General features: G+C 38.4%; 1 protein-coding gene across 3 annotated transcripts in view; it reads right to left on the bottom strand.

Annotated features, from left to right (window-relative positions):
* TENM1 (teneurin transmembrane protein 1) overlaps positions 1 to 27775 on the bottom strand; it is an 832265-nt gene that overhangs the window by 129052 nt on the left and 675438 nt on the right. For all 3 annotated transcript variants that reach the window (XM_074391610.1, XM_074391609.1, XM_074391611.1), the window contains exons 21-23: positions 25017 to 25284; positions 8625 to 8768; positions 2057 to 2306 (exon numbers count right to left, since the gene is read on the bottom strand). In XM_074391610.1, the coding sequence (XP_074247711.1) occupies positions 2057 to 2306; positions 8625 to 8768; positions 25017 to 25284 (662 nt within the window). The remainder of the gene's footprint in view (positions 1 to 2056; positions 2307 to 8624; positions 8769 to 25016; positions 25285 to 27775) is intronic.

The following is a 27775-nucleotide window of genomic DNA, read 5'->3' as shown; positions in this document are numbered from 1 at the left end:
CTGTCAGAAACAAATTTTTCTTTATATTGAGAAAATTACTTTGCAATTAGGGTCCAAGTGATTCTATTTTATACTTCGAATGGCTTTGTGTTGAAGGTCATAAGGTACTTTGGACTAAAATGCAAATTTGTAAACTATTAAGGATCCTTGACCAAGAGAGAATCTAATAAATGAATGACAATTGCTCCACTTTAGGTAAATTTATGTTTAAATTAAAAAGGACTAAATTTAGCTGGAGTTTAAAAAATATTAATATATTTATGTTTTGTTTTTGTAGACAAGTTTACACTTTTTCCTTTTTACAGTTTGCTATATAAGGGTTAGCTATACAGGCTTTGTAGGGTTATCTATATAGAATCAGCAAGACCAGGTCTCTGTCTGACAGTCTGGATGACTGGAAACATTCAGATGTTGAATGAATTGTTCAGTGCTCCCATCCATATTTGGCATTATGTAGACAGAGCATCCCTAGGGTTTTGAAAACAATGTGGACTGTTGTACAGTATAAATCATTTCCATATCCAGGCATACAACCATCTTGGTTTTCCTGTTGACTTTCCAGTAAGTAGATGCCCAAAGAGATATGCTGCTGGAAATGACAAGTCCTCGTGAGGTGTAACATCCTAAGGTACATGAACACTTGATTAGGGTAGGGTGCTATGAATTAGTACCTTTCTAGACTCTCTCAAAGTGCTTTGTCTTTATTATAAAGTCTTAACTTTACAGTCTATGTTTTCATTAGCTATGGGATTTAACAGCTTTCTTCCCTATGACAGCCTTTGCTATTATAATTAAGACATGTATTAAAACTGGAGTGAATTAATGTGAAAATGGATGGGGGCTTGGGACTAGAACATTTCCCCAGCTAGGTATGAGGGAATAACTCAGTCTGAGAAAATGGAGGTATATTGCATAGCAAGTGTGAGAATCTGAAAAATTTTGAGAAATGCTCTCATGTATTCCAATTTACATGCTTGTGTGAAAGTAAGTGTTAAATGAAAATGACCCAAGACTTTTCATGTGTTTTAATTGGCTTTGATGGTGCCATGTACATACAAGTTGATCTATCAATGTCTCTTCTCTCCCAGTCATTATATTTGGTCACTATTTGTCAGGTCATTGAGGAGATGCCTGAAGTAAAAATTGTTTTATGGAACAGTTCATAGGATGGCATCTAGATTTTCTGGAAGATAGAGAAACTTGAAGCCAAATGTTCCAGAGGCATGTGTCAGGAATATAGTTGTCATAACTAACTAGAAAGAAGGCTCTACCAGTTTACCCAGGGGAAATGAAACAGGTTTGCTTATTCTTAAGGAGATGGAAGTTGAAGCTTCCCTATTCTGTAACTCCAGAAGATGCACATGTGTGCCTTATAATCTCAGAAAGGGAAGAAATAACTGAATTAAGCCTCAATTTAGTCATCATCTTTGTGGAACTTTTAGGATATGGAATACTAAAAGCCATGAATTCCTTACAAAAGGTGCTGAAACACTTTGTACCCTCAAGAAAATTCCTAAGCAGTATGAGAAGATCTAAAGATAAATGCTTTAATTTTCATAGGGTAGAGATTTTAAGGGTAAAGAACCAATTCTTCTTTCCTTATCATGCCATGAAAAAAAGATTTCCATTTTCCTCTTTATGAAATGACCACGTCCAAAGATTGGAAATGAAAACTTAGCAAGTTTAGCCTTTTGGATCTGACAATACCTCTCCCTGCTAGAATGGAACAGTTTTGATGAGACTACACAGTGGCCAGCAGTAGATGAGTGACTTACCTGAGTACTTAGAGGTATTGTGATCTATGTCAGTGTCAGCACTCTATACAGGGAAGGACATACACGTAGGGATGTTAACACTTCCTGGTTCTCCAAAGTAGGATCCTTCAAGTTGGACGGGTGGACACGTTGACCTTTTTCCCTATTCCTGCATCTTAACTCAGTGCTACAATAGGGGTGACTGCCTTTTCTGCTGCTTCTGGCAATGCTTTGTCTTTTCATATCATCTTGTTTTTTTCTTTATCCACTAAGCAAATACATAGAGATTAGAGGTGACTTACCTTAATTCCAAAATACTAACGGAGTTTCCCGAGGGAAATATTCTCCTTACGAAATTGAAGTCGCCAACATACACACTGCCATCAGGGCCAGAAGCTAAGGCGACAGGAGCGAAGAGTTTGTTGTTGTGGGCTGGGCCATTGCAGTTGGTGCAGGCTACACTCCTTTGGTGTCCATTACCCATTATGGTTGATATGACTGGGGGCTGCTGGGAAATGAACATATTTTCTCCATTCCCTTTATGTATGATTCCTAGATTCAAGGAAAACAAAAAGAAAATTTAGAAAAAGCAATTACCACAAAATAATCTCAGCAACATTTTAATTTATTTTTCATCATTCAAAGCAGGAAGGAGCTTTGGTCTGGCATAAGTGAACCTGAGAGTGAAAAACACACTTCCCTCGGTTTTGTTGAACTGCATAACCACAGCAAACAGCAGCGTAATGCTTTTTCTCAGTTTGTCCTATCTGTGAAGTAGGGTAATACAACTGGTCTTTATAATGTTGATTCTAAAGGACTCAATAAAGCATCTGATGACTTTTAATGACCTTTTGCTCTGGGCTCTGTGAGTCATCTGTGGCTACATTTTCATATCTGGCTGGCTCTCTTCTGATGCCTAGCACATACCTGTCTGATTCCAAATTACCCTCACTATGAAACCAGTTCCTGAAAAGAGAATATCAGTCAATCTTAATATTAATCTTAGCAAAACACAATCAGGAAGGTAATCTAATTCTGTGAAAAGAAAAGAAATCCTACTGCTAGAATGCACTTCAAAGATATATGAAAGAAACTTGAATTTTCCACTCTTTTGGACCATATCGCACTATCATCAGGGCAGGAAATAGAGATACTGACTTATGAAAATGCTTTGCAGACATTCTATGGGGGCAAGCTCATCCATACCCACAGCATTAACTCCCATCTCTATACACTGAAACTTTCTCCCATCAAGAGTTCTTAACTGACACGCAATTTCCTCCTAGACCCCTTTACTGGGACCTCCCACAATTACCTCAGTCTCAAACATTTAAAAACTGAACTCATTATTTTTCTGCATCCCCTCCCAAACCCTGCTCTTCCTCTTCTGTTTCCTAATTATCTTGTGAGTGGTTGTACCATGTATACGACTACCTAAATTGGAAATCTGGACATCACCATGGCTCTTCTTTCCCTGCATTCTTGAAACCTGATTAATCTTTAACTCCCATTGAGTCTATCCCTTAAAATGTGTTGAAACCAGTTTCTTCTTCCCTATTCCTACACTAGCTTAGTTTCTCTTATCTTCTTGGTCTCCTGATCTCCATGCATACCCATTTCCAAAGCTTCGTCCCGACTCCCGTCATAGAGATTATTTCAGGCTGCGGCTTAATGCTTTTCAATAGTTCCACATCCCTTTAAGATAAAGGGCATATTCCTTATTGTTAAGGTATACAAAGTCCTTCATGATTTGGCCCTTGACTACTTCTTCAGTCTCCCCGTCATCATGCTTTCATCTATATCCTGAGTTCTAGCCAGAGCAAACTACTTATGGTTACTTTCACCTGCTTCCATTCCTCTATGATTCTGTCCTTGCTATTCTCTTTATCCTGAATGCCTTCCTCATCTTGCCTGCCTGGAGAAGTTCTACCCATCCTTCAAAGCTCAGCTCAAGTTTTCCTCAATACTCCATCCAGGCAGAATTTGTTACTCCCTCCTCTGTATGCCCATAGTTTTTTTTTTTTTTTCCATAGCTCTACTATAACATTTGGCACATTATGTGATACAGTTCGTATTACTTCTCTATCTTTCCCATTAGAACATGAATGAGTTCCTTGAAGGCAGATCCTCTGTCTTACTCCTTTTTGGATTTCCATGCCAATCCCCATGGCGAAATCATGATAAGTGCTCAGTAAATGTTGAAAATAGGCTTTGAGTTTCTTGTAGTTTTCTTGTCTAAATTCCAATGATTTTGCAAACCTGCTGAGCCTGGGCAGAAAACCCAAGAAACAAGTCCTGCTGTGCTAAATAGCTCAAGTCAGCCCAGAGTGAGCCAGGGCAGGTGAAACATCCATGTTGTGGGAAGGCATGCCCATGTGTCAGACTGAAATCACTGATAGCCAATGAATGAATGCAGTTACACAGTTAAACCTTATTTTTTCTACCTTTTCCCCTGCTGTCTATCTCCTTGCATGGTCTGTTACTCTCCCTCAACATTTCCTGAAATGCCTCCTTAGTTTTCTTCCAACTTTTGGTCCCACAGTGCTACCAAAGAAACTAGTGAGCACTCTGAGGTAGGAACATTGCTGGCAAAAATAAACAAGAGACTAAAACGTGCTATGATACCAGGGTGGCAATATATGCTTGGAAAGGACCTTCCAGCAAACAGAAATCCCATCCATCATATAGTATTTGGATTTCAAATTTAAGTATTTTTATTTTTCCTTCCAGGGTGCTTTCTGGCTACTTTTGCAAAATATGATTTGCAGGAGCAGCTGTGAGTTTATGCCCTAACAAATTGGTCTTTTATTGCAGAACTATGAGATATCTTGAGGATTGCTACTTTCTTATTATTTTATTAATAACTTTATTAGGTAGTAGAGTCCTTTCTTAAGATTTAGAATAGTTAATTAAGTAAGATTAATAAGACTGAATTTTATTTCCCAAAAAACATTTAATTGCAACCTGGTCAATATATTAATTCAAATGAATTGGGAGGAGTTGAATTAGAACTGGAATGACAGTTGCACAACACCATTGAAAAGAAATCTCCTGATGATTGTTAACTGAATATTCTACAAACGAGACTATGATATGTTCTTTAATAAATGAGGAAACCACTGTTTAGCATGTCAGTATTTCAGCAATGCACTATCGTGTATATCATTCAAAAATCTTTCCAATTATTGGCTTGGAAATACCAGATTTGCTATTAACATCTATTTTTCACAGGTAGATCTCCATTTTTTTATATCAATATAATGGTATAGTTAACAATTACCCTCAAAATGACATGTTATTACCAGCCTCCTGGCAATTTAAAAACCAAAGATGGCTATTCTAAACCATTCTTCTAAGCCTGCAATTCTAAAACTCCCCTTTGCCATTAGAAAGCCCAGCACTCCATCAAAGAAGAAGAATGATTAAAGGAAATAAAACATAAGGCAATGTACTTTCTGATTACATCTCAACAATTGATGTCTGGCTTTCACGCAAGGTACTAAAGTGCCCGTGTACTGAAATTACCATTCCTGTTTAAAGCTGAAGCAATCAAAACAAAAATGGGCAAACCCCTTTTGTATTGCCCTGGAAAAATAGATCATTTTGAAGGGTGTTTTTGTTGTTTCAAGAATCTGTTTAACGTTCCATTACAGAGAACCAGGCCATGCCATCTAGCAACCATGATTTAACACCAATTCTTTTGCAAAATGTTGCTTTGAAAATATTTTGTTTAGGTTCCTAGAAATCTTGATCAATTACTGCTGCCTCCTTTCCAGCTTATTCTGCCACACATGCTCGTTTTGAAAAGGGAATCAAATGATTCTAGACAACACACATTATTTATGTGAAGGCCAACTTCCTGCTAAGGATTGGGTATCTTGTTTACAGTTAACAATGAAACCCCACCGAATGGGGCCTACTGCACATTTTCTCCTCAAAGTTTTCCTTTTCTTTGCCAAAAGGCAAGTCCATTGTGTAATAAGGTAAGCACGCTTTTAAACATACTAGTCATACCCTCTTGCTACTATGTTCAGAACTTCTTTTGATGCTTATAAATATGTCTGAAATAAAAAATCTCCTTGAAAGCCAGTGGGTGGTGCTTTATGCTGATTTCAAGGAAGAAACCATTTTTCAGATTTATGAACAACAAAGAGACACAACACATATTTCTCTTAGTACTTGACTGAGAGGATATAAACACAAACTGGGAGATACGCCAGTGTGATCAATGGATATTTACTTTTCCTCCCAGTAAAACCATTTGTCGGCAAACTACTAGCCTATTTTGGAGGATAAGTTAAAAGAAATTCTTTACCCATTTTGAGACAGATGACAATATCCAATTAGTGAGCTAGATTGTTCTTTTCAATAATTTTAAACAAGTGACTGGCAGGAAACACTAGGGAATATGTTTGATAAAAGATATACCAAATAAATAGCTTAGTTCTGTAACAGGTATGCACACCTTTCCTATAATTTTAAAGAACCGAGTTTTCTTAAACTGAATGAATATACCCTCTGTATAATCACTAAGAAGATGTACTTAAAAGGAATAATAATGAAAACCACAAGTTTCTGGTGTTTTTATCTCAGTGAAAATCAGAACCTTCTTTGTATATCACACCTAATACTGGGAAACAATCCTCCACAACCAATGGTTAATTGTCAGGTAAATATAATTGCAGCAATGGAAATGACAAATGGTCTGAAAACACTGCCTGCTGGAAACTACCCGCTGCATAATGATTTTTGAGCCAAAGAAAAACTGAAGCATAGAGTGGCAGCAGACATCCAATCTAATTACAGGTGTCTTTTTAACCAGTGAGAGGAAACTGGGGGAAGATAGATTCTGGTTTTTAATCTGCTATCTGTCTCTGATCAAAAAAGCAGGATGCCTAAAGAGTTTTGTTTTTTCCAGAGACAAGTGAAGTGGGGGTATTTGGAGAGACGCTGCTCTCGCCTTAATCAGTCAGAAAAGACTGTCTGACCCGAGGGGGAAAGAGCATTGCTTTCTAAATTGGTCTTCCCAAAGCTGCTCCGTCACACTTATCATTCCTGTTTCTAAAACTGCCTTTGTGGGTGGGATTTAGACTTCGAAAATGTCCCAAGAGAGGTTTTTGTGTCCAAGGTCAGGCTGAAAGGCAGCAGCAGAGCTGGCTTCAGATCTGTTTCCTAGCAAGTGTGATGAGTTCTTGGTTGGAAATTCACGTCTACAAATGAGATGATAAAATGAACAAATGTTCCTTTTTAAAAAACTACCCAAAGGAAGGCTTCTTTCTTGGAATAAATTTCTCGGAAAGGTAGAAACACAAAGCAGATTTAGTGGGGCCGTGAATGAGCATAAGAGATCTTTTGGGGGTGATAAAAATATTCTAAAACTGGGTTGTGGTGATGGTTGCACAACTACAAATTTACGAAAAATCCCTGAAGTGCACACTTATAACGGGTAAATTTTATGATGTATAAATTACACTTCAATAAAACTGTTAAAAAGTCTCAGAAATAATTTGATGCCTATTACCTAAAAACTAATTACTGGTGAATTAGGGGTGGACAAAACACATTTGTGGAAATCAGGGCCCCCCCCACCAAAGCCAACTTTCTGAATGACTCCCTTCTGCTCTGAACGTTTCAAGTCTGTGTGAAGCAAATGGTAAGAGGATACAGGACTGGGAGCACACAGCTGGGGGCTGGCTCGATTGAGGTCATTTCCCACTTTGTGTTTAATGTCAATGACAGGCATTTGAAAGAGACAATCCATACAAGCCAATAAAAGTGAGTGGAAAAGAAACGGCTGCTTAAAATGTCATACTCTTTCAAATCAAAACAAAAAACCTAATAATTTAATAAGTGGCATCTGCCCTTTCGTTTTTGTACTTTTAAAACTGTGGCTCTCCTTTTGACAACAGAAAAAAAGTTGACATTTTATATCTCAGCCTGAATCTTTGCTCTTAAAAAAAAACCAGTTTGATATGGAATTCCGACTCTTTCTTGAAGGAGGGGACAGAGGTATAATGGGGGCATACAGCAATAGACTCATTCACCTTCAGGGTCCCACATTGGGACTATACTAGGTGGTCTCTTTCTATGATTAAAGCAAATCTGGTTAGCTCTGCCATTCAAAATTTCCTAGCTTATGGGGCTGGTTGACATAGCTGATTTGACTGTGGTACAAATGAAGTGATATCATGGATGTGATTATAAAATGGATCTCTTAGCTTTGGTCAGTTCATGGCCTTGTAAGATTGTCTGGCCTTAGCCACCTGTTCCACAAAGTTAGATGGATACAAGGATGGCTGGATGGAAGCGTGTAGGGTCCTCAGTACATTCTGATCCCCAATTCTGGAAAAATAACCCAATGTACATGTCCTACTGTACTTGTTGAGAATCTGTCTCTTTAGATGAAAAGGGAGATGATTCCACAGTAGATGTTCAAAGGAAAGCTGTTTGCAAACACCAATGATTGCTTTCCCACTAAGATGAACCAGGAGGTAGAGGAACTTGGATGAATGAGTTATAACCAGGGTAGCAAACTCAGTTTGTCTGGGAAAAGCATAAGCTCGGAGGGGCCTCCTCTCCGCCCTTCTCCTGATTAATTTAACTTTTAAATTGCAAACGAGGAGGACAGCAGGGAGAGTGGTCCAGAGAAGGGATAGATTGAAGATGAGAGTGTTCTGATTCTCACCACACTAACAGTAATTCTTTAAAAATAGAATTATTATGTTTGAAAGGAAATGTACTAATGTGGACATCTCTAACTAGTGTTCTTACAAGTAATTTTTATATTGTACTTTCCGAATTTTCTGCAATGAATATGTATTATACAGCATTAGCGAAGTAGTATTAATAAAAATTTAAAAAGCTACTTACCACTTTGAGGATTCAAAATGTGATGCTTATTCAAAGACCAGCCTCCTAGGTTAGAAGCATCCATCTCAAAACCTTGTAAAACGACTGTCCTTTGCTCCCAGAGAATAACGTCAGGGCACGTTTCATATTCATATCCCACAGATACTGCAAACAAAGAGTTAACAGCACATTAGAAAACTGTAAACTATTTGCTTCATGTTTATACTAGTTGACAATTCTGTGGATAATACATTGGCTACTGAATTCTGATAAGAGTTGAAATTTGACTGCAAATTTCTTTCACCTAGCATGGTACAACATTGCACCTAGCACAGCATTGGTCACTCAAAGTGGATAAATATATGAAGGATTGAGTAAATAAATGCTCTTATTAGGTTGGTACCATATATTTATGGACATTAAGCTTTATTTTGGGCTTTCAGGTTGGCGCTGTGCTATAAAACTGAAGAGAGACGCTTTATGCAGCATTAAGCTGTGGTAGTATAATTTCTGTCTACCTTTGTGGGAGAAGTGCAGGTATGACTGCCTTTTTTTTTTTTTTTTTTTTACTACTATAGTGAAAAATGCACTCAGGAAGCTGCCTTTGGAGTCCTAGGCCACTTATGCAGCAACCAACTACATATGAATCTAATAAAAATTGATTTTCCCAATTTATGTTTTCCTGTGCTAACTGGCTTTTGGTTTACTGAGAAGACTAAGTTTGCTTCGAGTGCTGCAAATGTAAATTCCACTTCGTGTACAATATGTTTTCGTTTCTGCATATAACTAACCAATGGGACATCACCCAACATTTGGCTTCGACTCCTATGCAGCACAGATGTTGTGCATTAAACTTGGAACCCTGGTATGCCACTGAAATGGGAAATGCAGCAAGTGGTAGCTTGAGTGTCTTTGCTCTAGTGAACTATGTATAGCTCAAGTATAGCAAGTCCTAGTCATTTCCCCTCTTGGTAAACCTGCTTACCTGTTGGAATCCCAGATTTCTGATTCTTAAATTTACATTGCATTCTATCCTCACAACTTTCTAAGCCTGAGAACACTGGCTCATTATACTGCGTATCCTGAAGCTGCTTTTCCCCTTTCTGGCAGCTTAAAATAGCCCCGGTTGGTCTGTGGTCTACCATTGCTTTTGAGTATCTGCCTCTACCTGACTCTTGAGATGCCCCTGAAGAGCTTAGTCCTTCCTTTATCATTTGGTTATGAAAACTGGAAATGAAAATGGGTGCTTAAGCAACGCCAGAACCATAAGCCCAAAAATGAAAAAATAAAGCCAACTAGTTTTGGTTTTTGGCATTAGGTGAAGGGAAACTAGGGTAATTTTAGTCAAACTGATTTGTGTGTGCATGTGCATGTGTGTGTGAGCACATTCACAGGCAGGCCAAAAAGTCCCTGTAATCACAAAAACCCAACTCTCTGACTTTGTGGATAATTTGTGGCCAATTTTAAATTGCAGGCTGCCTTCTCTTTGTCCTCCCCTCTACCAAAACTTAAAAGAGGGATCAGGGCCATCTTCATGGGTATGACCCATGCTTAGGAGGGCCCCACACTTGGTTTAATGCTCTTCAGTAACTGTCTTGAAATTTGTAATACTTTTTAAACAAGAGGTTCTGTATTTTCATTTTCATTTCACTAGGCCCTGCAAATTATGTAGCCATTCCTGGTGGGGATGCCCTTCTATCATCCATCGGCTGGTAAGACTAATGAAATGCAAACTCATTTTAATATTATCCTTAACCAAGCATTATTAGCAATGGAGGCCAATGTACTGGTATGGAGGGGAACTAATCACCTCTGCCAATGTTGTTCTCTATTAAGGTGGGTGGAAATAGACTCTCAGGGGGAAAGGGATCTCAAAGGTAATCTAGTTCAAGTTACACTTACGGTACTATTCAATACTGTCTACAGTCTCCCTGATATCTCATACAGCCCCTCTACTTGCTAAAACAATTCTGGCAAAGTGCAAAGAGTTGGTTTTGGACCAAGAGTCAGAAAAGACTTAACTCTCAGATCTATCATTAACCAGCTGTGTAGGCTCAATCAAGTTATTCTCCATCTCCGGAGTTGTGCTTTTTACTGGTAGCATAGTGGGGAGGGAGTGACTAGAATTGGTGGTTCTTAGGCTCTTTTGGTTCAGGGAGCACATTGTTGTGAATCTAACGAAAGTTATGGACATTCTTCCCAGAAAAATGCATATGCATACACAATTTTGTATATAACCCTTGGGAGTTCACTGACTTTCTGAAGTCCAAATAAAGATCTCAGCTCAAAGACCACTATAGTAGACAATCCTTTTAATCCTTCTTTAGCACTAACACTCTAAATTGTATTCTTTCTAGATTACATTTAATAACTTCTGGTTTAGGATCAAATCCAAAAGCCAAATAGAATCTTATGCTGAAAAAATCAGGTGGTTAGCAAGCACACTGAGGGCCATGTTGGTGTGTAGGATAACACAGTTTCTGCTTCTGCTGCCAACATTTAAAAGTCTTTTAATAAATAATCACAATGACAATAATTACAAGTTCCCTTAAAGCCATCATCTCCTTCCCCACAGTACTCCTGGCAATTACTGGATCTGCCTTCTGTACATTGTAAGTCTGGTGAGCTCTCCTAGAATCCCTTCTCCGGAAGGTGATTGCGCAGTTTTGCAAATAAGTAGTGTGCCCTGGTGACCTGTGATGGTGGATTGGAGCCTACTTTTTCTCTCTCAGTAACAGTTAAAGATCCTCCCAACTCTGAAGCAGGAAATGCTTACATAAAGCATCAATTAAGGAGTTCTCAATGCAGTGGTAATGAGACATACGTACTCTTCACCTCCTCCTATCTGCTCTGTGAATTGCTCTCCAGTCCACAACAAAAAAGTGCATTGGCTGCAAACCCCACAATTATATTACTTTTTTTCCCCAGTCACAGCAAATAGCAACAAGCAACCACTTAGTAAGTTCCCTCTAATTTTTATTAGATTTACTTCCTCCCAAGAAAGCTCTATGAGCTAATGAAGTTATAATTTATATTTAAGACTTGTCCAAAATTTCCAGCTGATTTAATGAGAATAGCTGTGTGTTGGGGTATTTCATATGTGGCTCCTTGCTCAGGGTAACAAGGTAAAGTTTCTTTCTGACAGCAGCCAACTTTAACATAATCCTGGAACTTGCAATCAGCTTATGAGAAGGCAAATGTTTCACCCCATGGAGTTGCTTCTCTCCAAACTCACAAGAACTAGCAAATACAGTAGCAACTAACGCTAGACTTTCTCTCATGGAAGCAGACTATAATGCACTAAATGCCGATTTTTCCCCTATAATTAAATATAGGAAAAATGGTTATATTGGAGCTGGCACTGAAAATGCTATCCTGACACCATACTTTGCCTGACAGTATGACAGCTAAACCTCAGCTAAATAAGCACAGTGGACCACTACCATGTCCCAGGCGGCCTGTTGCTTATCATGTCTGATCATCAGCATAGCATGGTACAGGGCACAGATTCAGTCTCTGGCACTCTGGAGTGGGGACTAGGAAGACGAGTATAATAGAAAGGGAAAAAAGTCATCAACATCTCAGAGAAGCTGTAGAAAGTAGACTAGACTGGCAGTGAGCAGGGATAAGTGGATAAGGGGTCCTGGACTATGCTTCCCAGGGGCTAGCATAATGGGTTCGTGCTGGTGCACATATATTGGGAAGGCAGTTGACAGTGAGTGATTATTACGGAATAATACTTCCTCTGAGCCATGTGATCACCTCCCTTGTGCCTTTCCTAATTCCATCTGGATTTCTGCCCTTTTGTATTCTCTCCTTCACCTCCACACAGAGATATTAATGGAATGCTCCTTAACCAAGAGTCTCTGATTGTCGAGATGGTCTTGTTACTTTCGCAGAGGCTTCTATCCTCTGGTCACAGGATTGCACCTCTGACTTCACTGTTAGTCATCTTGCAAATATTACATTGGCTTGTAAAGAAGACTAGGTAAAAGACTGTAGCATGCTCCTCCAAAGCCATTTGACATTGGAAAAATAACTGAATGTTCATTCTACTTATCAGAGCAGCAGCATTTATATGACATGGGGATGGCAAGAGGCTGAGGGTCGCGGTGTCCCTCTTACCTAGTTTAGTTACTGTGACATTCATTTATAAGGGCTAGGATAGGAGACTGACATTAAGTAGCCAAGGTAAAGGTACCATGCAATGAAGCTGATGTGTGAAATATGACAAGATTAAGCAGATGACTTTCAACAGCTTCAGGCTAAGGTTTCAGAATTTATAATGGTTGCATTTATGAAGGCAATATATAATTAAAGGTAGTCTGATAGTCAATGTGAGAAATTTACATGTTACCTTCATGAACTCAGGGAACATCTAAAAATAATTTCATGACATTTATAAGATACCAAACAAGATGAAAACCTTCTTCTCCAAAAGGGATTATTAAATATAACAATAAATATTTTCCATTCTTTTAAAATACAAGATTAATGCAAAAACAAAAGCAACAACAAAGACAAAAGACCTGAAGAACCAAATGAGGGCCATGGCAACAACAGACCAAGACTATGCAGCTAAAATGCTATCTATTTAAAACAAGTACCCGCTCTCTGAGAGTCTTCTATCTTTCCCTATTCTCTAGTGATTTATTGTAGGATAAGATGAGACCAGAGGCTCCTCAATTTGACACACTGCCCAGTGGCCTGAAATGCTTTGTTTATTATTCCTAGCTTACTAAGAGTGTCAGAATCAGGTGTTGAATTTTCATCAAGTGTCTTTTTTGCACTTACAGACATATTCACATGGTTTCCCCTTTAATCTGTTAAGACAGTGAATTATAGCAATGGATTTCCCAATGTTGAACCATCTTTCTTGCCCTAAAATAAACTTTACCTGGACATGATGTATTATCCTTTCAACGAATCTCTGGATTTGATTTGGCAATCCCTTACTTAAGACCTTTACCCTACCTATTTACAAAGATAAGGGTTAAACATGATAGTATAAGAGTGAGGTAGTTGAATGAAGAGAAAGGTAGGAAATTAAAAGAATCCAGAAGTCAGACAGCTATGCAACAGTTTTGCCACGAGGTTCTGTACACTAAAACCTAATATTACGAGATTTCTTTTTCTGGCTGCTTTGTCCAAGCCTACCTGCATAAAAGCCAACATGGATAACCTATAAGCCCCCAAAGGCAGAGTGATATACTGGCTCATGTATAACATTTGTGAGTGCCTCTGTGTACCTGGGCACTGTCCTCCTCTCTCTGCGCAGACCCACCATTACATAGGCAAGGCTAAGGGGTCACCCTGAGCCTCTGTCCTTATTCATTTCTTTGTTCAGTCATTCAACAAATACGCAATATTTCATGGGTACCTCTTGTTGACAGGCAGTTTGTGGGGCACTGGGAATATGAGGTTGAACAAGACAGCATCCCTGCGCCCAGTGGAGGTTATATTCTAGTGAGAACAACAAACATAAAAGTAAAACAAATAACACAAACACACACACACACATTGTAATAAATGTTATGATGAGAAAATGCTGACCATTATGAGAGAGTGTAACCAGAAAATTTTATGTTGGACTGGGGAGGCAAGGAAAAGCCTCTTTATCAAGAAGGGGTTTACCTTTATAGGGAAAGGCATTCTAGGCAGAGAGAGTGGCATGTGTGTAAGGCCTTGAGACTGGGTAGCTTTGAGAGATTTAAAGGTCAGGGTGGCTAGAGAGTTAGTTTCTCTCCAGTGCAATCAAAAACAAGTGAAGAACAACAACCCTCCCTGTCCCTACCCAGTAAAAACTTATAAGATTACTATCCCTTAGCAGTATTTACGCATATTTTTGGGGAAGGGAGAGGTTTTGGAAATAGACTCACCTTGAAAATGGACTGGCTATCATTTGAAACAATGTGATTGATTAAAAGGGTTTCAATATTGCAATGGAAAGTGAGGTGCTGTTATTTAATGACGCAGCAAACCTTCACTAAGCTGCTCGATGTGCCAGGCAGGTGACCTGAGAAGCACTGGAGATATGGTGAGTATTATACAGGGCAGGATAATTTTTCATGGGAGAGAAGTCATACCTTGAAGGATTACCTATTTTCTGGAATTTTGACCAATGGTCACCCTAATAATTACCACAAAATAATATGCATTATGTTTGTATAATACAAAACAGTTATATATGTTTTTGTGCATATGACCTAATTTGAAGACTCAAAAACTCATGAGGAAACTATATTTACTCCAGTTTGATAGATTATATCATAGAGACTCAAAGAAATGAAGTTGTTAAGTCCAAGGTCACATGGCTAGTAAATGGCAGAGCCAGAGCTCAAATCCAGAAACTCATAGACAAATGCTTTCATCTACTATGCTAGATAACAGCGATTAAGGAGAAAGAACCACAATTCAGTAGTGCTAAGTAAATAACTTTTTATTTGTTCAGAATTTAAGAGATAAGGACTGGAAGCTGGGGATAGCCCTGAAGTAGAAGAGCCGTGTAACCCAAATGGCCCAAGACGGTGCTTGGTTATGCTGTTTTCTTGACATAATTATTAACAGTATCTCCTTTTACCCTCAAAAGCAACTGGTTTGAATGATAAATTATGTGGTAACCCAATGTTGAAGGGATACCTCCATAGTCCCTTCTGATATGGGTTGGTAGAGGGGACCAGAAGGCAAGAACAGTTACAAATGCTGATCTGGAAAGTAAGTAACATGGCTTGATAAATCATTTAATTTTTTGTGTTTCTGGGCTTATCATCTTACCGATGGCTTTCAAACTTTCATATCTGAAAGTCATGATGAAAAACCTGATTTGTTAATTGTGGCCCAGCATCCACATAGGGAGATACACACACACACACACACACACACACACACACACACACGAAACAAAGTTTTCCAAGACTCTCTTTGTAGCATCACATTCTGATATGTTCTATTTTATTCTGTTCTGTTCATTTTGGTTCTATTATATTCTATCACATTCTATTCAATTTTTCAAAACAAAAATGCTGGTTGACTCACCAAATAGATTTCACAATCTACTAATGGGCGTGACCAGCAGTTTGAAATGGGCACAAGACCACTTGCTTATGAAAGTATTAGTGAAGGCCATTTGAAAACCTTGGTAGGAACTCTTACTTTTGGTGGTCCTATCTTATATAAAACATATTAAAATGTATACAACTCATATCCCACATTAGACATATTTCATAAGTAAGCACAAAAATTGAGTTGTAGTTCACAAGCTGACATGATGCTCCATTTTTCTGACACTTATTTAAACATTTATTAATGTTGATTTTCAGATTTCCTTTTCATCTTCTAGTGACAGTCAACTTGTTTTTTAGGTAGCAAATATTTTGTAGGTCCTTGAAAACTCATCTCCTTGGCACTGTGCCTATAAAGTTGAATGGATAAAACGGCCCTGCTCTCATTTAATGATTATGAATTCATGAGTGGAGAGAAATGATGAAAGATTATTATCTCTGCTAGCTTCTCTGACAGAAAACCACTGGGGCGTTGAATTGGGTACTCAGTAAGGTGGGCTGGTCACTTTAGTGAGGAGAGGCAGCAGTGAAAGGCATACAGAACTCAGGACTGGGAGACACGAGTTTGAATCCCCGTACAGGACTCTAGGCCAGCCACTTTTTCTTTCTGACCCTCAGTTTTCCCCTCTGCAACATGAAGATCATACTAATTCTGCCATGCCTACCAGGCAGGAATGTTATAAGCATTAAAATGAGATAATGTATGTGAAAGTACTTTGCAAATTATAAAGCACTACCCATTTATTATTAAAATATTCAGTGGATGCTATTTTTGTGGCTGCCCAACCTGCTTAGGTTTTACTGAAGGGAAATTTATGAACACTAAAGCATCGTTCTCAGGAATGTTTTGTGTGCACAAAGCAACCATAGCTTAGCACCTATTACTATTAATGTTCCCTTGTTTCTCTCTAACACAATTTAGACAGACTCCTATGTGTCGTGAACCTTTAGGAAGTCTAGTTCTCCCAGAAACATCACTCTTTGTTGCCAAACTACTGTACTAAATAATTATGCAATTGTTGTTGCCACTAACCTTGAAGAAAAATAGAATTGTTTATAGCAGAGCTACTAACAGCGGATGGCTGATTTCCTGAACTTCCAGGACTCCAAACTGCTGCAATTTAATTTAATTAAAATAAAGATGAGGCAGAATGCATTATTACATATTGATAATGTATGCAGACACAGGCGGACATCGGGAATTATTTTGACAAAATTCGCATAATGGATGCAGATCAGAGCCCCTGAACAAGCCAGTTTGTCAAATTAAATAAGCCATCTCTAGAATTTTAACAGCCCTATGAACTTAACAGTAATGATTTTTTTACATTGTTTTGCAAGCAGCAGAGTTGGGAAAGAAACTAAATAAAATACAATGATTTCCAGACATCGTACTTTATTTAGAGTCAGAGAATAAAGCACTAAGGCCAAATTATTTCAAACGCTCACATGGAGTTTTTAGCAGGGGAGGCTTGTCTGTGTATCAGACAACAAAATCTTTAAGCCGAATGAACTAGTGATTGTGGCTTTTGTACTGGAACCCTGGGGGTGATTTTACTCTTCTTCCACTTGATCAATATTGTACTTGGATTAATCAATCTTATCAGTTACCACTGATACTTCTCCAAGGAAGGAGTTCACACAATCCCTATTTGTAATTTATTCCCTCTGGTATTATTCCCTCAGCTGCAAAGTCTGTTTCTTTACAAAAAAAGTGGTATATCCTAGGCTGTCAAGCACGCCTTTTCTCATTTTCGCTGTCCCTCAACACTCTATTCTGCTCTTGTGATATTCTAGCCCTTAGAGATTACACCAATTCCCCACAGCTGAGCTATGTGGAAAACAAGAGTTCCACATTTCAAAGTAATTTAGATATTCACCATCACTTTAAATTCAGCTTGTTTAAACCTGAACCCTTCTTTCTCCAACACCCGGAAGTGAGTGGGCCAGAGATTCGTATTTAACTGGCATGGGAGGAAAAAGAGTAAGAGACCTTTCTGGTCACTGTTTTAACCAAAATCCTTGCTATAACTGGACCGTATGAATGCTGGTCATGGCTTATATTAGTTTCCAATCTCTGGTGTAACAAATCACCAAAAACTTAAAGGCTTTAAACAGAAACATTTCTTATCTTACAGTTATGGAGGTCAGAATTCTCAAACGGGTCTCACTGAGCAAAAATCAAGGTGTCTGCGGGGCTGAATTCCTTTCCAGAGGCTCAAAGGGAAAATCCATTTCTTTGCCTTTTCCTGCTTCTAGTAGCTGTTTGCATTCCTTTGTTTGTGGCTCTCTTCCCTCATCTTCAAAACCAGCAATGGGCCGGGCACGGTGGCTCAAGCCTGTAATCCCAGCACTTTGGGAGGCCGAGGCGGGTGGATCACGAGGTCAAGAGATCGAGACCATCCTGGTCAATATGGTGAAACCCCGTCTCTACTAAAAATACAAAAAATCAGCTGGGCATGGTGGCGCGTGCCTGTAATCCCAGCTACTCAGGAGGCTGAGGCAGGAGAATTGCCTGAACCCAGGAGGCGGAGGTTGCAGTGAGCCGAGATCGCGCCACTGCACTCCAGCCTGGGTAACGAGCGAAACTCCATCTCAAAAAAAAAAAAAAAAAACCAGCAATGTTGCATCTCTCTGTTTCTTTCTTCCATAGTTATATTCTTACATAACTCTGACCTTCCCTTCTGCTCCCTTCTCTACTTATAAGGACCCTTATGACAAATTGAGCCTACCCAGATAGACCAGGGTAATCTCCAATCTCAAATCAGAAGTTAACAGTCTTAATTTCATCTGTAACCTTAATTATCTTTTGGCAGGGAACATAACATATTCATAGCTTCCAAGGATGGAAATCTTTGTGTGGGTGGCTATTATTCTGCCTACCAAATAGCTATATTAGTATTTCTGAATTTGAAGCAAATCTGTAAAGTGTCAGGTATAGCACTGTTGCTGCTGCAAAATTCAGTCTATTTCTTCCCATATTAGTTAAGTGATTATAAAATATCTCCAGGAGTACAAATATACGTTTGTTTGTTTATTTAGATTAATCATAAATATTAAAGTATCAGCTCAATGGTTGCATATTTGATCCCTTCTGTTTCCATTCATTTATCACCTGAACTATTTATCATCTATTATGTTCTTATGGAGCTCACTATCCATCCTCAGAGTAGTAGATTCTCCAATTTCGTTCTACCAACGGTTCAGATATTTTACCATTGTCAGAAAATGGATCTTTTGAAAACATTATGCCAAGTAAAACAAGCCAGACACAAAAGATCATATATTGTATGATTCCATGTGTTTCAAATATCAAGAATAGATAAATTCATACAGACAAAATGGAGATTAGTGGATGCTAAGACTCGGGGGAGGGCGGAGTGGGGAGTGACTGCTAATGTGTTCAGGGTTACTTTGTGGAGTGATGATGAAAATATTCTGGAATTAGATATTGGTGATAGTTGTACAACCTTGTGAAAATACTAAAAACCAATGAATTGTACACTTTAAGTGAGTGAACTTTATGGTCTATGAATTATACCTCAGTAAGCCTGTTATTAAAAAAATGAAGTTGAGCTGCATTTATGTGAACCCTAGCAAGAAATGACTACTAGATACTGTATTGGTCAGCTCTTCATGAGAGGACTGGGTAAATTTCTAAGTGTCACAATTTAAGAAAAGAAGCAAAAAACAAAACCAAAAACAACCCCTTCAAAATCCAGCTGGTGTCTAAGGAAGATCATAAAGAATTAGAAAATACAAAAAAACAAAAAAACAAAAAACCATTTAAAAGTTCAACCAATTCAGGTGTTGTTTTTTTTTGGAAAAATTAGTAAGATAGATAGGCTGCTAGCTAGATTAACAAAGAAGAAAACAGAGAAGATCCAAATAAACACAACTAGAAACAACAAAGGGGATGTTACCACTGACTCCACAGAAATGTAAATAACCATCAGAAACACTATGAACACCTAGAAGAGATTAATAAATTTGTGGACACATACATCCTTTCAAGGCTGAACTAGGAAGAAATTGATTTCCCAAACAGACAATAATGAGCTCTGAAGAATCACTAATAAATAGCCTACCAACCAAAAACAAAAATAAACAAAAAACAAAACACAACCCAGGACCAGGTGGATTCACAGCCAAATTCTAGCAGATGTACAAAGAAGAGCTGGTACCATTCCCACCGGAATTATTCCAGAAAACTGAGAAGCAGGGACTCCTCCCCAACTCATTCTATGAGGCCAACATCATCCTGATACTAAAACCTGGCAGAGACACAACAGAAAAGAAAACTTCAGGCCAATATCCCTGATGAACATTGATGCAAAAATCCTTAAATACATGCAAACTTAATCCAGCATCACTCAAAAAGCTAATCTACTATGATCAAGTATGCTTCAGCCCTAGGATGTAAGGTTGGTTCAACCTAGGCAAATCAATAAATATGATTCATCACGTAAATGGAACTAAAGAAAAAAACCACTTGATTATCTCAATAGATGCATAAAAGGCTTTGATAAAATTCAATACCAATTCATGTTAAAAAAAAAACTCTCAATAAACTAGGTATTGAAGGAATATAGCTCAAAATAATAAGAGGCATCTATGACAAACCCACAGCCAACATCATAGTGAATGGGCAAAAGCTGGAAGCATTCTCCTTGAAAACTGGCACATAACAAGGATGCCGTCTGTCATTGGTCCTATTCAACATAGTATTGGATGTCTTGGCCAGCTCAATACAGCAAGAAAAAGAAATAAAGGACATCCAAATAGGAAGGCAGGAAGTCAAACTGTCTTCTTGGCAAATAACATGGTTCTATATCTAGAAATTCCCACAGATTGGCCTCAAAGGTCCTTCAGCTGATAACTTCAGCAAAGTTTCAGGATACAAAATCAATATACAAAAATCACTAACATTCCTATACACCAACAACAGCCAAGTAAAGAGCCAAATCAGGAACACACTCCCATTCACAATTCCCACAAGAAGAATAAAGCGCCTAAGAATACAGTTAACCAGGGAGGTCAAAAATCTCTCAAAGAGAATTACAAAACACTGCTCAGATAAATCTGAGATAACACAAACAAACAAAAACATTCCATGCTCATGGATAAGAAGCATCAATATCATAAAAATGGCCATACTGCCCAAAGCAATTTACAGATTCAATGCTATTTCTATCAAACTACCAATGACATTCTTCACAGAATTAGAAAAAAAAATCTTCTAAAATTCATATGGAAGCCAACAAAAAGCCCGAATAGCTAAGGTGATCCTAAGCAAAAAGGAAAAATGATGGAGGCATTGCATTACTCAACTTCAAACAATACTACAGGGCTACAGTAACCAAAACAACATGGTACTGGTATAAAAACAGTACACAGACAAATGGAACAGAATAGAGAGCCTGGAAATAAGGTCACACATCTACAACCATCTGATCTTCAACAAAGCTGACAAAAACAAGCAATGGGGAAAGGGCTCCCTATTCAATAAATGGTGCTGCAATAACTGGCAAGCCATATACAGGAGACTGAAACTAGACCCCTTACTTACACCATATACGCAAATCAACTCAAGATGGATTAAAGACTTAAATGTAAAACCCAAAACTATAAAAACCCTGGAATACCATTTGGGACACAGAAACTGGCAAATATTTCATGAGGAAGACACCAAAAGCAATCACAACCAAGGCAAAAATTGACAAATGGGATCTAATAAAATTTAAGAGCTTATGCACAGCAAAAGGAACTATCAACAGAGTAAACAGACAACCTACAGAATAGGAGAAAATATTTGTAAACTATACATCTGACAAAGGTCTAATATCCAGCATCTACAAGGAACTTAAACAAATTAATAAGAAAAAAATTAACAACCCTATTAAAAAGTGGGCAAAGGGCATGAATAGACACTTTTAAAAAGAAAACATATATATGGCCAACAGCATATAAAAAAAGTTCAATATCACTGATAATTAGAGAAATGCAAATTTTTAAAAAGTCAAAAAATAATAGACGCTGGCGAGGTTGTCAAGAAAAGAGAACAATTTAACGCTGTCGGTGAGAGCATTAATTAGTTCAGCCATTGTGGAAAGCAGTATGTCAATTCCTCAAAGATCTAAAAACAGAATTGCCATTTGACCCAGAAATCCCATTCTTTGGGTAGGAATATAAACCATTCTACCATAAAGACACATGTACACAAATGTTCATTGCAGCACTATTCACAATAGCAAAGACATGAAATCACCCTAAATGCCCATCAATGACAGATTGGATAAAATAGATGCAGTACTTATACACCATGGAATACCATACAGCCATAAAAAAGAATGACATCCTGTCTTTTGTGGGGACGTGGATGAAGCTGGAGGCTATCATCCTTAGCAAACTAATGCAGGAACAGAAAACCAAATACCGCATGTTCTCTAAGTGGGGCTAAGTGATGATAACTCATGGACGCAAAGAAGGGAACAAAAGACACTGGGGTCTACTGGAGGGTGGGAGAAGGGAGAGGATGAGAAAAAGTAACTACTGGGTAGTAGGCTTAGTAGATAGGTGGTAAAATAATTTGTACAACAAACCCTGTGATACGAACTTACCTATATAACAAGCCTACGCACATATCCCTGAACCTAAAATAAAGCTTTAAAAATAAATAAATTAAAAGAATGAGAAAACAAGGACCTATAGAAAAAAGGGGAATCTTGGATTGTCTGCCTAGGGAAGCAATTGCTGTGGGATAATATGAAGAAGAGAATTTGAGGCTTTCAGTATAATTTAGTGAGGTTCTCAGCAGGAATGATATGCCACGCTTGTAAATGTTCACCACAGAGAGTTCGAATTAAGGCATGGGCAGAGTTAAGAGAATTATCAAGGAAGGGAGAGCCACCTAAGCACTCGCATAACTGGTTAAACCTTCTGGACTTGTAGGGGGAAGAGGAGGGAATGATGATACAGAAGGCAAGAGAGAGCGCGGGGATTTGGAGGAGGGGCTACTAGACAGGAGCTGCTATTGTCTAGTGTAGTCTGCAGTAAAGCAGGGAGAGGGATAAATACCCTGACCTTGTTCGCTTTCTACAGTCTCCAGATGGTGCCACTCATTGACCAAATCAAGTGGGAAGTTAAAGGGCAAAGGCATTCAGGGAATGCAGTCCATGGAAGCCAGCCTCTCAGCACAGAGAAGGATAGAAAAGAGATTATGTGTGTGTGTGTTTGTGAGGGGTCGGGGGCAGGGAGGGCAAATGGAGAATAAGTAGCACAAGGTGTCTGTTATACTCACAACACCCTTCTTAGAGAAGCTGAGGCAACAAATACCTGGATAGACTCCATGCTTTATACTATGTGATCACAGTACCCTGGCCACCACAAAACTGAATAAAAGCAATATCAGCAACTGACATGTGTTGAGTGCTTACGATGTGCCACGCACTTTATGTTACTCACCTCATTTAATCATAATATCATAACAAATCTATGAGTAATATAATCTTTATGATACTTTACAGATGGAGAAACTGTGGCATTTGGAGATTAAGTAATTTACCCAATGTCACACAGCTCATAAGTAGAGAAGGAATGATTTGAACCCAGGGAAGGAGTCTGGCTCCAGAGTTGTTTTCATAACCACTACACTCAATAGACTAGGGATTGAGGAGGACTCTGCAGGCTGGTCAGCCACCTTCATGGTAGCCTAATGTTAAAGTTCTGCCTTACGAGAGTGTTCTAGACTGCACAGTAAATGGCTGACACAATACAATATTTTCTCTAATAGGAACCTGAATACAAGATACACAGGAAGGTAGCAGACCATAGAACGTGAAGAGCTGAGAGAGGAGGGTAGTTAGCATGGCAGGAGGAGAGATGAAGTCAGTTTTATGTATGGCTGAGCCACCACTGTCGGAAGCAGTGGACTTGGAAAAAGTTGAGCTGTTTTTAAGGTGACAGAGCAGATGCTGACCTTCTAGAAATGCAATGCATCCTGAAACAAGGCCATAGATTTTGAGGTCAGCTTGTGAGGCTACTGATGGGATTTCTTGAACTTTCTTATTTTCTTGTGTGTCTTTGCAATAATTTTCCATTTATTGAGGAAATATGAACCTGTCCATGTTCCTTGCATTCCAGTAAAGTTCAACAGAGATAAATAGATGAGTTAATTATTTAAATATATGAGGGTCTCTTAGGCAGAGAAGAGTCATCAGTTTCTCTCTCTCCTCTCTCTCTCTCTCTTTCTCTCTCTCTTTCTCCCTCTCTTACTCTGGGAAGAAAAAATTGGCATACTGTAGTCTAAGAAATATAGGTCAGCTCTATGGGAATTATACCATGATAGACACTTCCAAGGGAGGATGTCTAACTGTCTCTTCTGGAGAGCTTTAGAATCACCTTCTCATCTGTCCAAAGGTGATTTACATGAGCTACTGCCTGAAGGTACAAGGATCAATGGATCCCTAACTGCAGGTCTACAGACCTGTATCAAGTTCCTTAGGAAGTTTTTTTCTGTTTTCTACAGAGTAAGAGAAATAACGACTTTAGTGTTAGTCTCTCTCTGAATGTCAGGATTCGATTGCTTACCATCATTTCTTAAAACAGACTACTTTTTCTTTTTCTGATATTAAGGTATCCCTCATTTATTAAATTATGGTAGTGGTAGGAATAGTTTGTTATAGTGAGTTCTTCTAAAAATATTCTTGGCAAAATAAAACACTGGCAAATCTATCTTTGCCTCATTTTTTAAAAAAAATATCATTTGTTTGGGAGAATTAAATATCTGAAAACTATAGGCCCAAATAACCTCTTAATGTCCCTGCTATCTATAAGATTCTAGGTTTTAAAGTCTTGAGATCACAAAATATCAAAAGGAAGAGGAAGGCAGAATGATTTTTTTAATTTAACCTGCAGAAGTAACAAGTTAATGAAGTCTAACCATCTTAGACATAAAAGATAATAAGTGGAGATGGCTATAAGTTAGAATTTTGTAGTCTGTAAGTGGAAATGACAGTTTAAATGTCAAATCCAAAAACATGGCCTATAGAACGCCACACCAAAGGTCACATTTAGAAGGCAGCATTCAGCTCTGGAGACAGTTACAAGTCAGATATTGCATGATTGCACTGGTATGCAGCCATCATGAAAGGGGAGCTAAAATCTTTTTGAAGCAAAAATGTGTCGAAGGGAACTCAAAACTGGCCCCAAGGGAGTGTTTAAATGAAAAATGCTTTAGATCCTTTAAATAGAAGAAAATCAATAATTATTCCAAATACAAATTAATATGCAACAAGTATTTTCGGTTCTGTGCATGCAATACTGCTATTTACATAGAATTAGTTCAACATACCCAAAGCCTCTGCCAGGCCCCAAACCTTCTGTCCATAGATGTCCGTCTTGTTCCAAGCAAATGTGTAGATAAGATCAGTTGCGGCGGGAAACCACTTCTGTGTGAGTCGCCCTTCCACAGCTACCGTGAGGTGTACTTTTATCATCCCTACAGGAATCGTTGAATGTGTCAGGAGGATCCGAAGCAGGGTTTTATACCCAGGGGTGCGACTGCTCAGGTAACTCAGTCTCACAAAACTGGAAGGAATGGGGATTTCTTCCTGTACAACCTGAAAGAAAAAAAGAAGCCAAATCGGCTCTTATCAGTGGTCACAGGTAGATGAGGATATTGCATGCTTTGTTGTCTTTGAAACATGCCAAAGGAGAGAGCTTAAACAGGTCTAAGGATGTCAAGGCATTTGTTCTTGAATCTTCGTGAGACTGTATGATCACAGGTTTTGAATTTTGTACCAAATCTGCATGGAGATAAGACCCAACCTTAAGGATTGCTTTTATTTTTTTTTTTCCTGCCGGGAAAGATTGTGTAAGGAACAGTTTCAGCTTTTCAATCATGTTCCAAAAAACTGCTTAGTAGGAGTTGAAAAGATTATACAGCTGAATGTCAAGCAATTCAGCACTATGGGCTCCATTAAGGGGTCTTTTTCTTATATATACATACACAAAATCTTGTTTGGTGTTAAGTCATATATCATAAAACTATTGCTGTAATCCTTATTCAGCCTAGGCTCTCTAAGAGGAAGAACTCCAGAAGCAGGCCCAGCAAGTGATATTTTATGACAAAGATTATAGTTTCCCTAGAATTAATCTTTACTGATGCCATCAAATTTGTTTTCTTTGGAGCTTTGAAATGACCCTGAGGCCAAATTTTTAATCAAATTTTTCTTACATATTTCTCTGTGCCTGGATGTAGCAATGGCTGGGAACAAGTTTCTTCAAGGTGGCACTTGTGACTAAGAAGCAAATCGCCCCCACTAATTCCTCTGCAAATTTTACACTAAACATTGGTCTCAGAGTAAAAATATCACTTGTCTTCTTTGATTAACGGCTATTACTTGTTTGCTTATCACCACAGATAAAGTTAAATAACCAAAGGTAGTAACTAAAACTGAATCGTGTGTTCCATGACTTTCATGTTTCAAAAGACATCTGAAGAAACAGCCCATTCTATTTAATACACCTAAGGTGATGTGAATAGTGTGGATATTTTCATGTTCTCATTCATTTTTACCTCAGAATCTTGTCCCCTCTTACTTTTCCAAACTTGTGCACATAGCAGAACTGATTGTTAAACATATGTAGCTCATATTGCCCAGGATTTTTGCTCTTTCTCCTGTTTCTGAGGGCACGATCTCTTTTGTGTACCTTTGCCCAGTTTTTCTTCCTCTACATTAGCCATTTGGTACCAGAGCTGTCCACCAGCTGTCTTCTCAGATGGTAACAGAAGTGCAATAGAGAAGGACAGCATAACACTCACCAACGTAGTAGTTCATTTTCCTAAGAAAACATGCAATCCTAGATCAGCCTGGACACTTGTGCTGACAGAATACCCATACTGCCTAATGACATCTGCGAAGGGATTGGTGTGCCAATCAAATGTACTCATTAAACACTATCTTGTTTTTTCTTCCTTTCTAAGCAAAAAGCAGTAGAAAAGATAAGGGGTAACTCTTTGGACTGCTTTTCTTCTAGAGCAGTATTTTTGAGTGAGCCTTTCCTAATTGGTATTCTCTGGGCACTGCTAAGAGTTGGTGGGTGGTGTTACGATAAAAAACAATCAATTCTATCTTGGAGCATCCATTTACTTCTTGATTTCTGGGTCTGTAAGACCTATGAGTCCATTTTGGTGGCTTCCACATTTAATTATCATTAAAATTTTTCTATAATGTGATGAGGAAATTGTACTATGGCTGTTTGAATGGTTTAATATTGAAATGACAATATTGAATGCTCAATACAGAATAATTCTCAGGAATGTTAAAATATCAAGGTTCAAAAATGTCTTCTCCTGACTATAAAGCTTGAACACTCAGAAGCAAAGCTTTTTTTTTTTTTAAACTGCACAGGCTTGAAAACTACCTTTACTGTACACAGCTAGACAACAGAAGCTGTCACGTCTTCTATGAAAAATGACAATGGATACAAAGTAGACAATAGAAGAAAACTAGATTTCTTAAGGAGCTTTAATTTCAGAATCACACAGTACAAGTTCATGGATTATACTGTTATTAATAATAAGCCAGCCAGCTTTGTTCTTTAGAGCACAGTGATTATTAAAATAGGTCAAAGATTGGTGTTTAATTCTTTTTTTTTTTTATTGCATTTTAGGTTTTGGGGTACATGTGATGAACATGCAAGATTGTTGCATAGGTACACACATAGCAGTGTGCTTTGCTGCCTTCCGTCTCCTCACCTGTGTCTGTCATTTCTCCCCATGCCATCTCTTCCCACCTCCCCACCCCCCTGCACCTCCCCCATTTCCCCCCAACGGACCCCAGTGTGTAGTGCTCCCCTCCCTGTGTCCATGTGTTCTCATTGTTCAACACCCGCCTATGAGCGAGAATATACGGTGTTTGATTTTCTGCTCTTGTGTCAGTTTGCTGAGAATGATGGTTTCCAGGTTCATCCATGTCCCTACAAAGGACGTGAACTCATCGTTTTTGATGGCTGCATAATATTCCATGGTGTATATGTACCACATTTTCCCTATCCAGTCTATCATCGTTGGGCATTTGGGTTGGTTCCAGGTCTTTGCTATTGTAA

The sequence above is a fragment of the Saimiri boliviensis genome, chromosome X (assembly GCF_048565385.1).
Source record: "Saimiri boliviensis isolate mSaiBol1 chromosome X, mSaiBol1.pri, whole genome shotgun sequence".
NCBI lineage: Eukaryota > Metazoa > Chordata > Mammalia > Primates > Cebidae > Saimiri > Saimiri boliviensis.
This window is presented reverse-complemented; position numbering and strand designations above follow the sequence as displayed.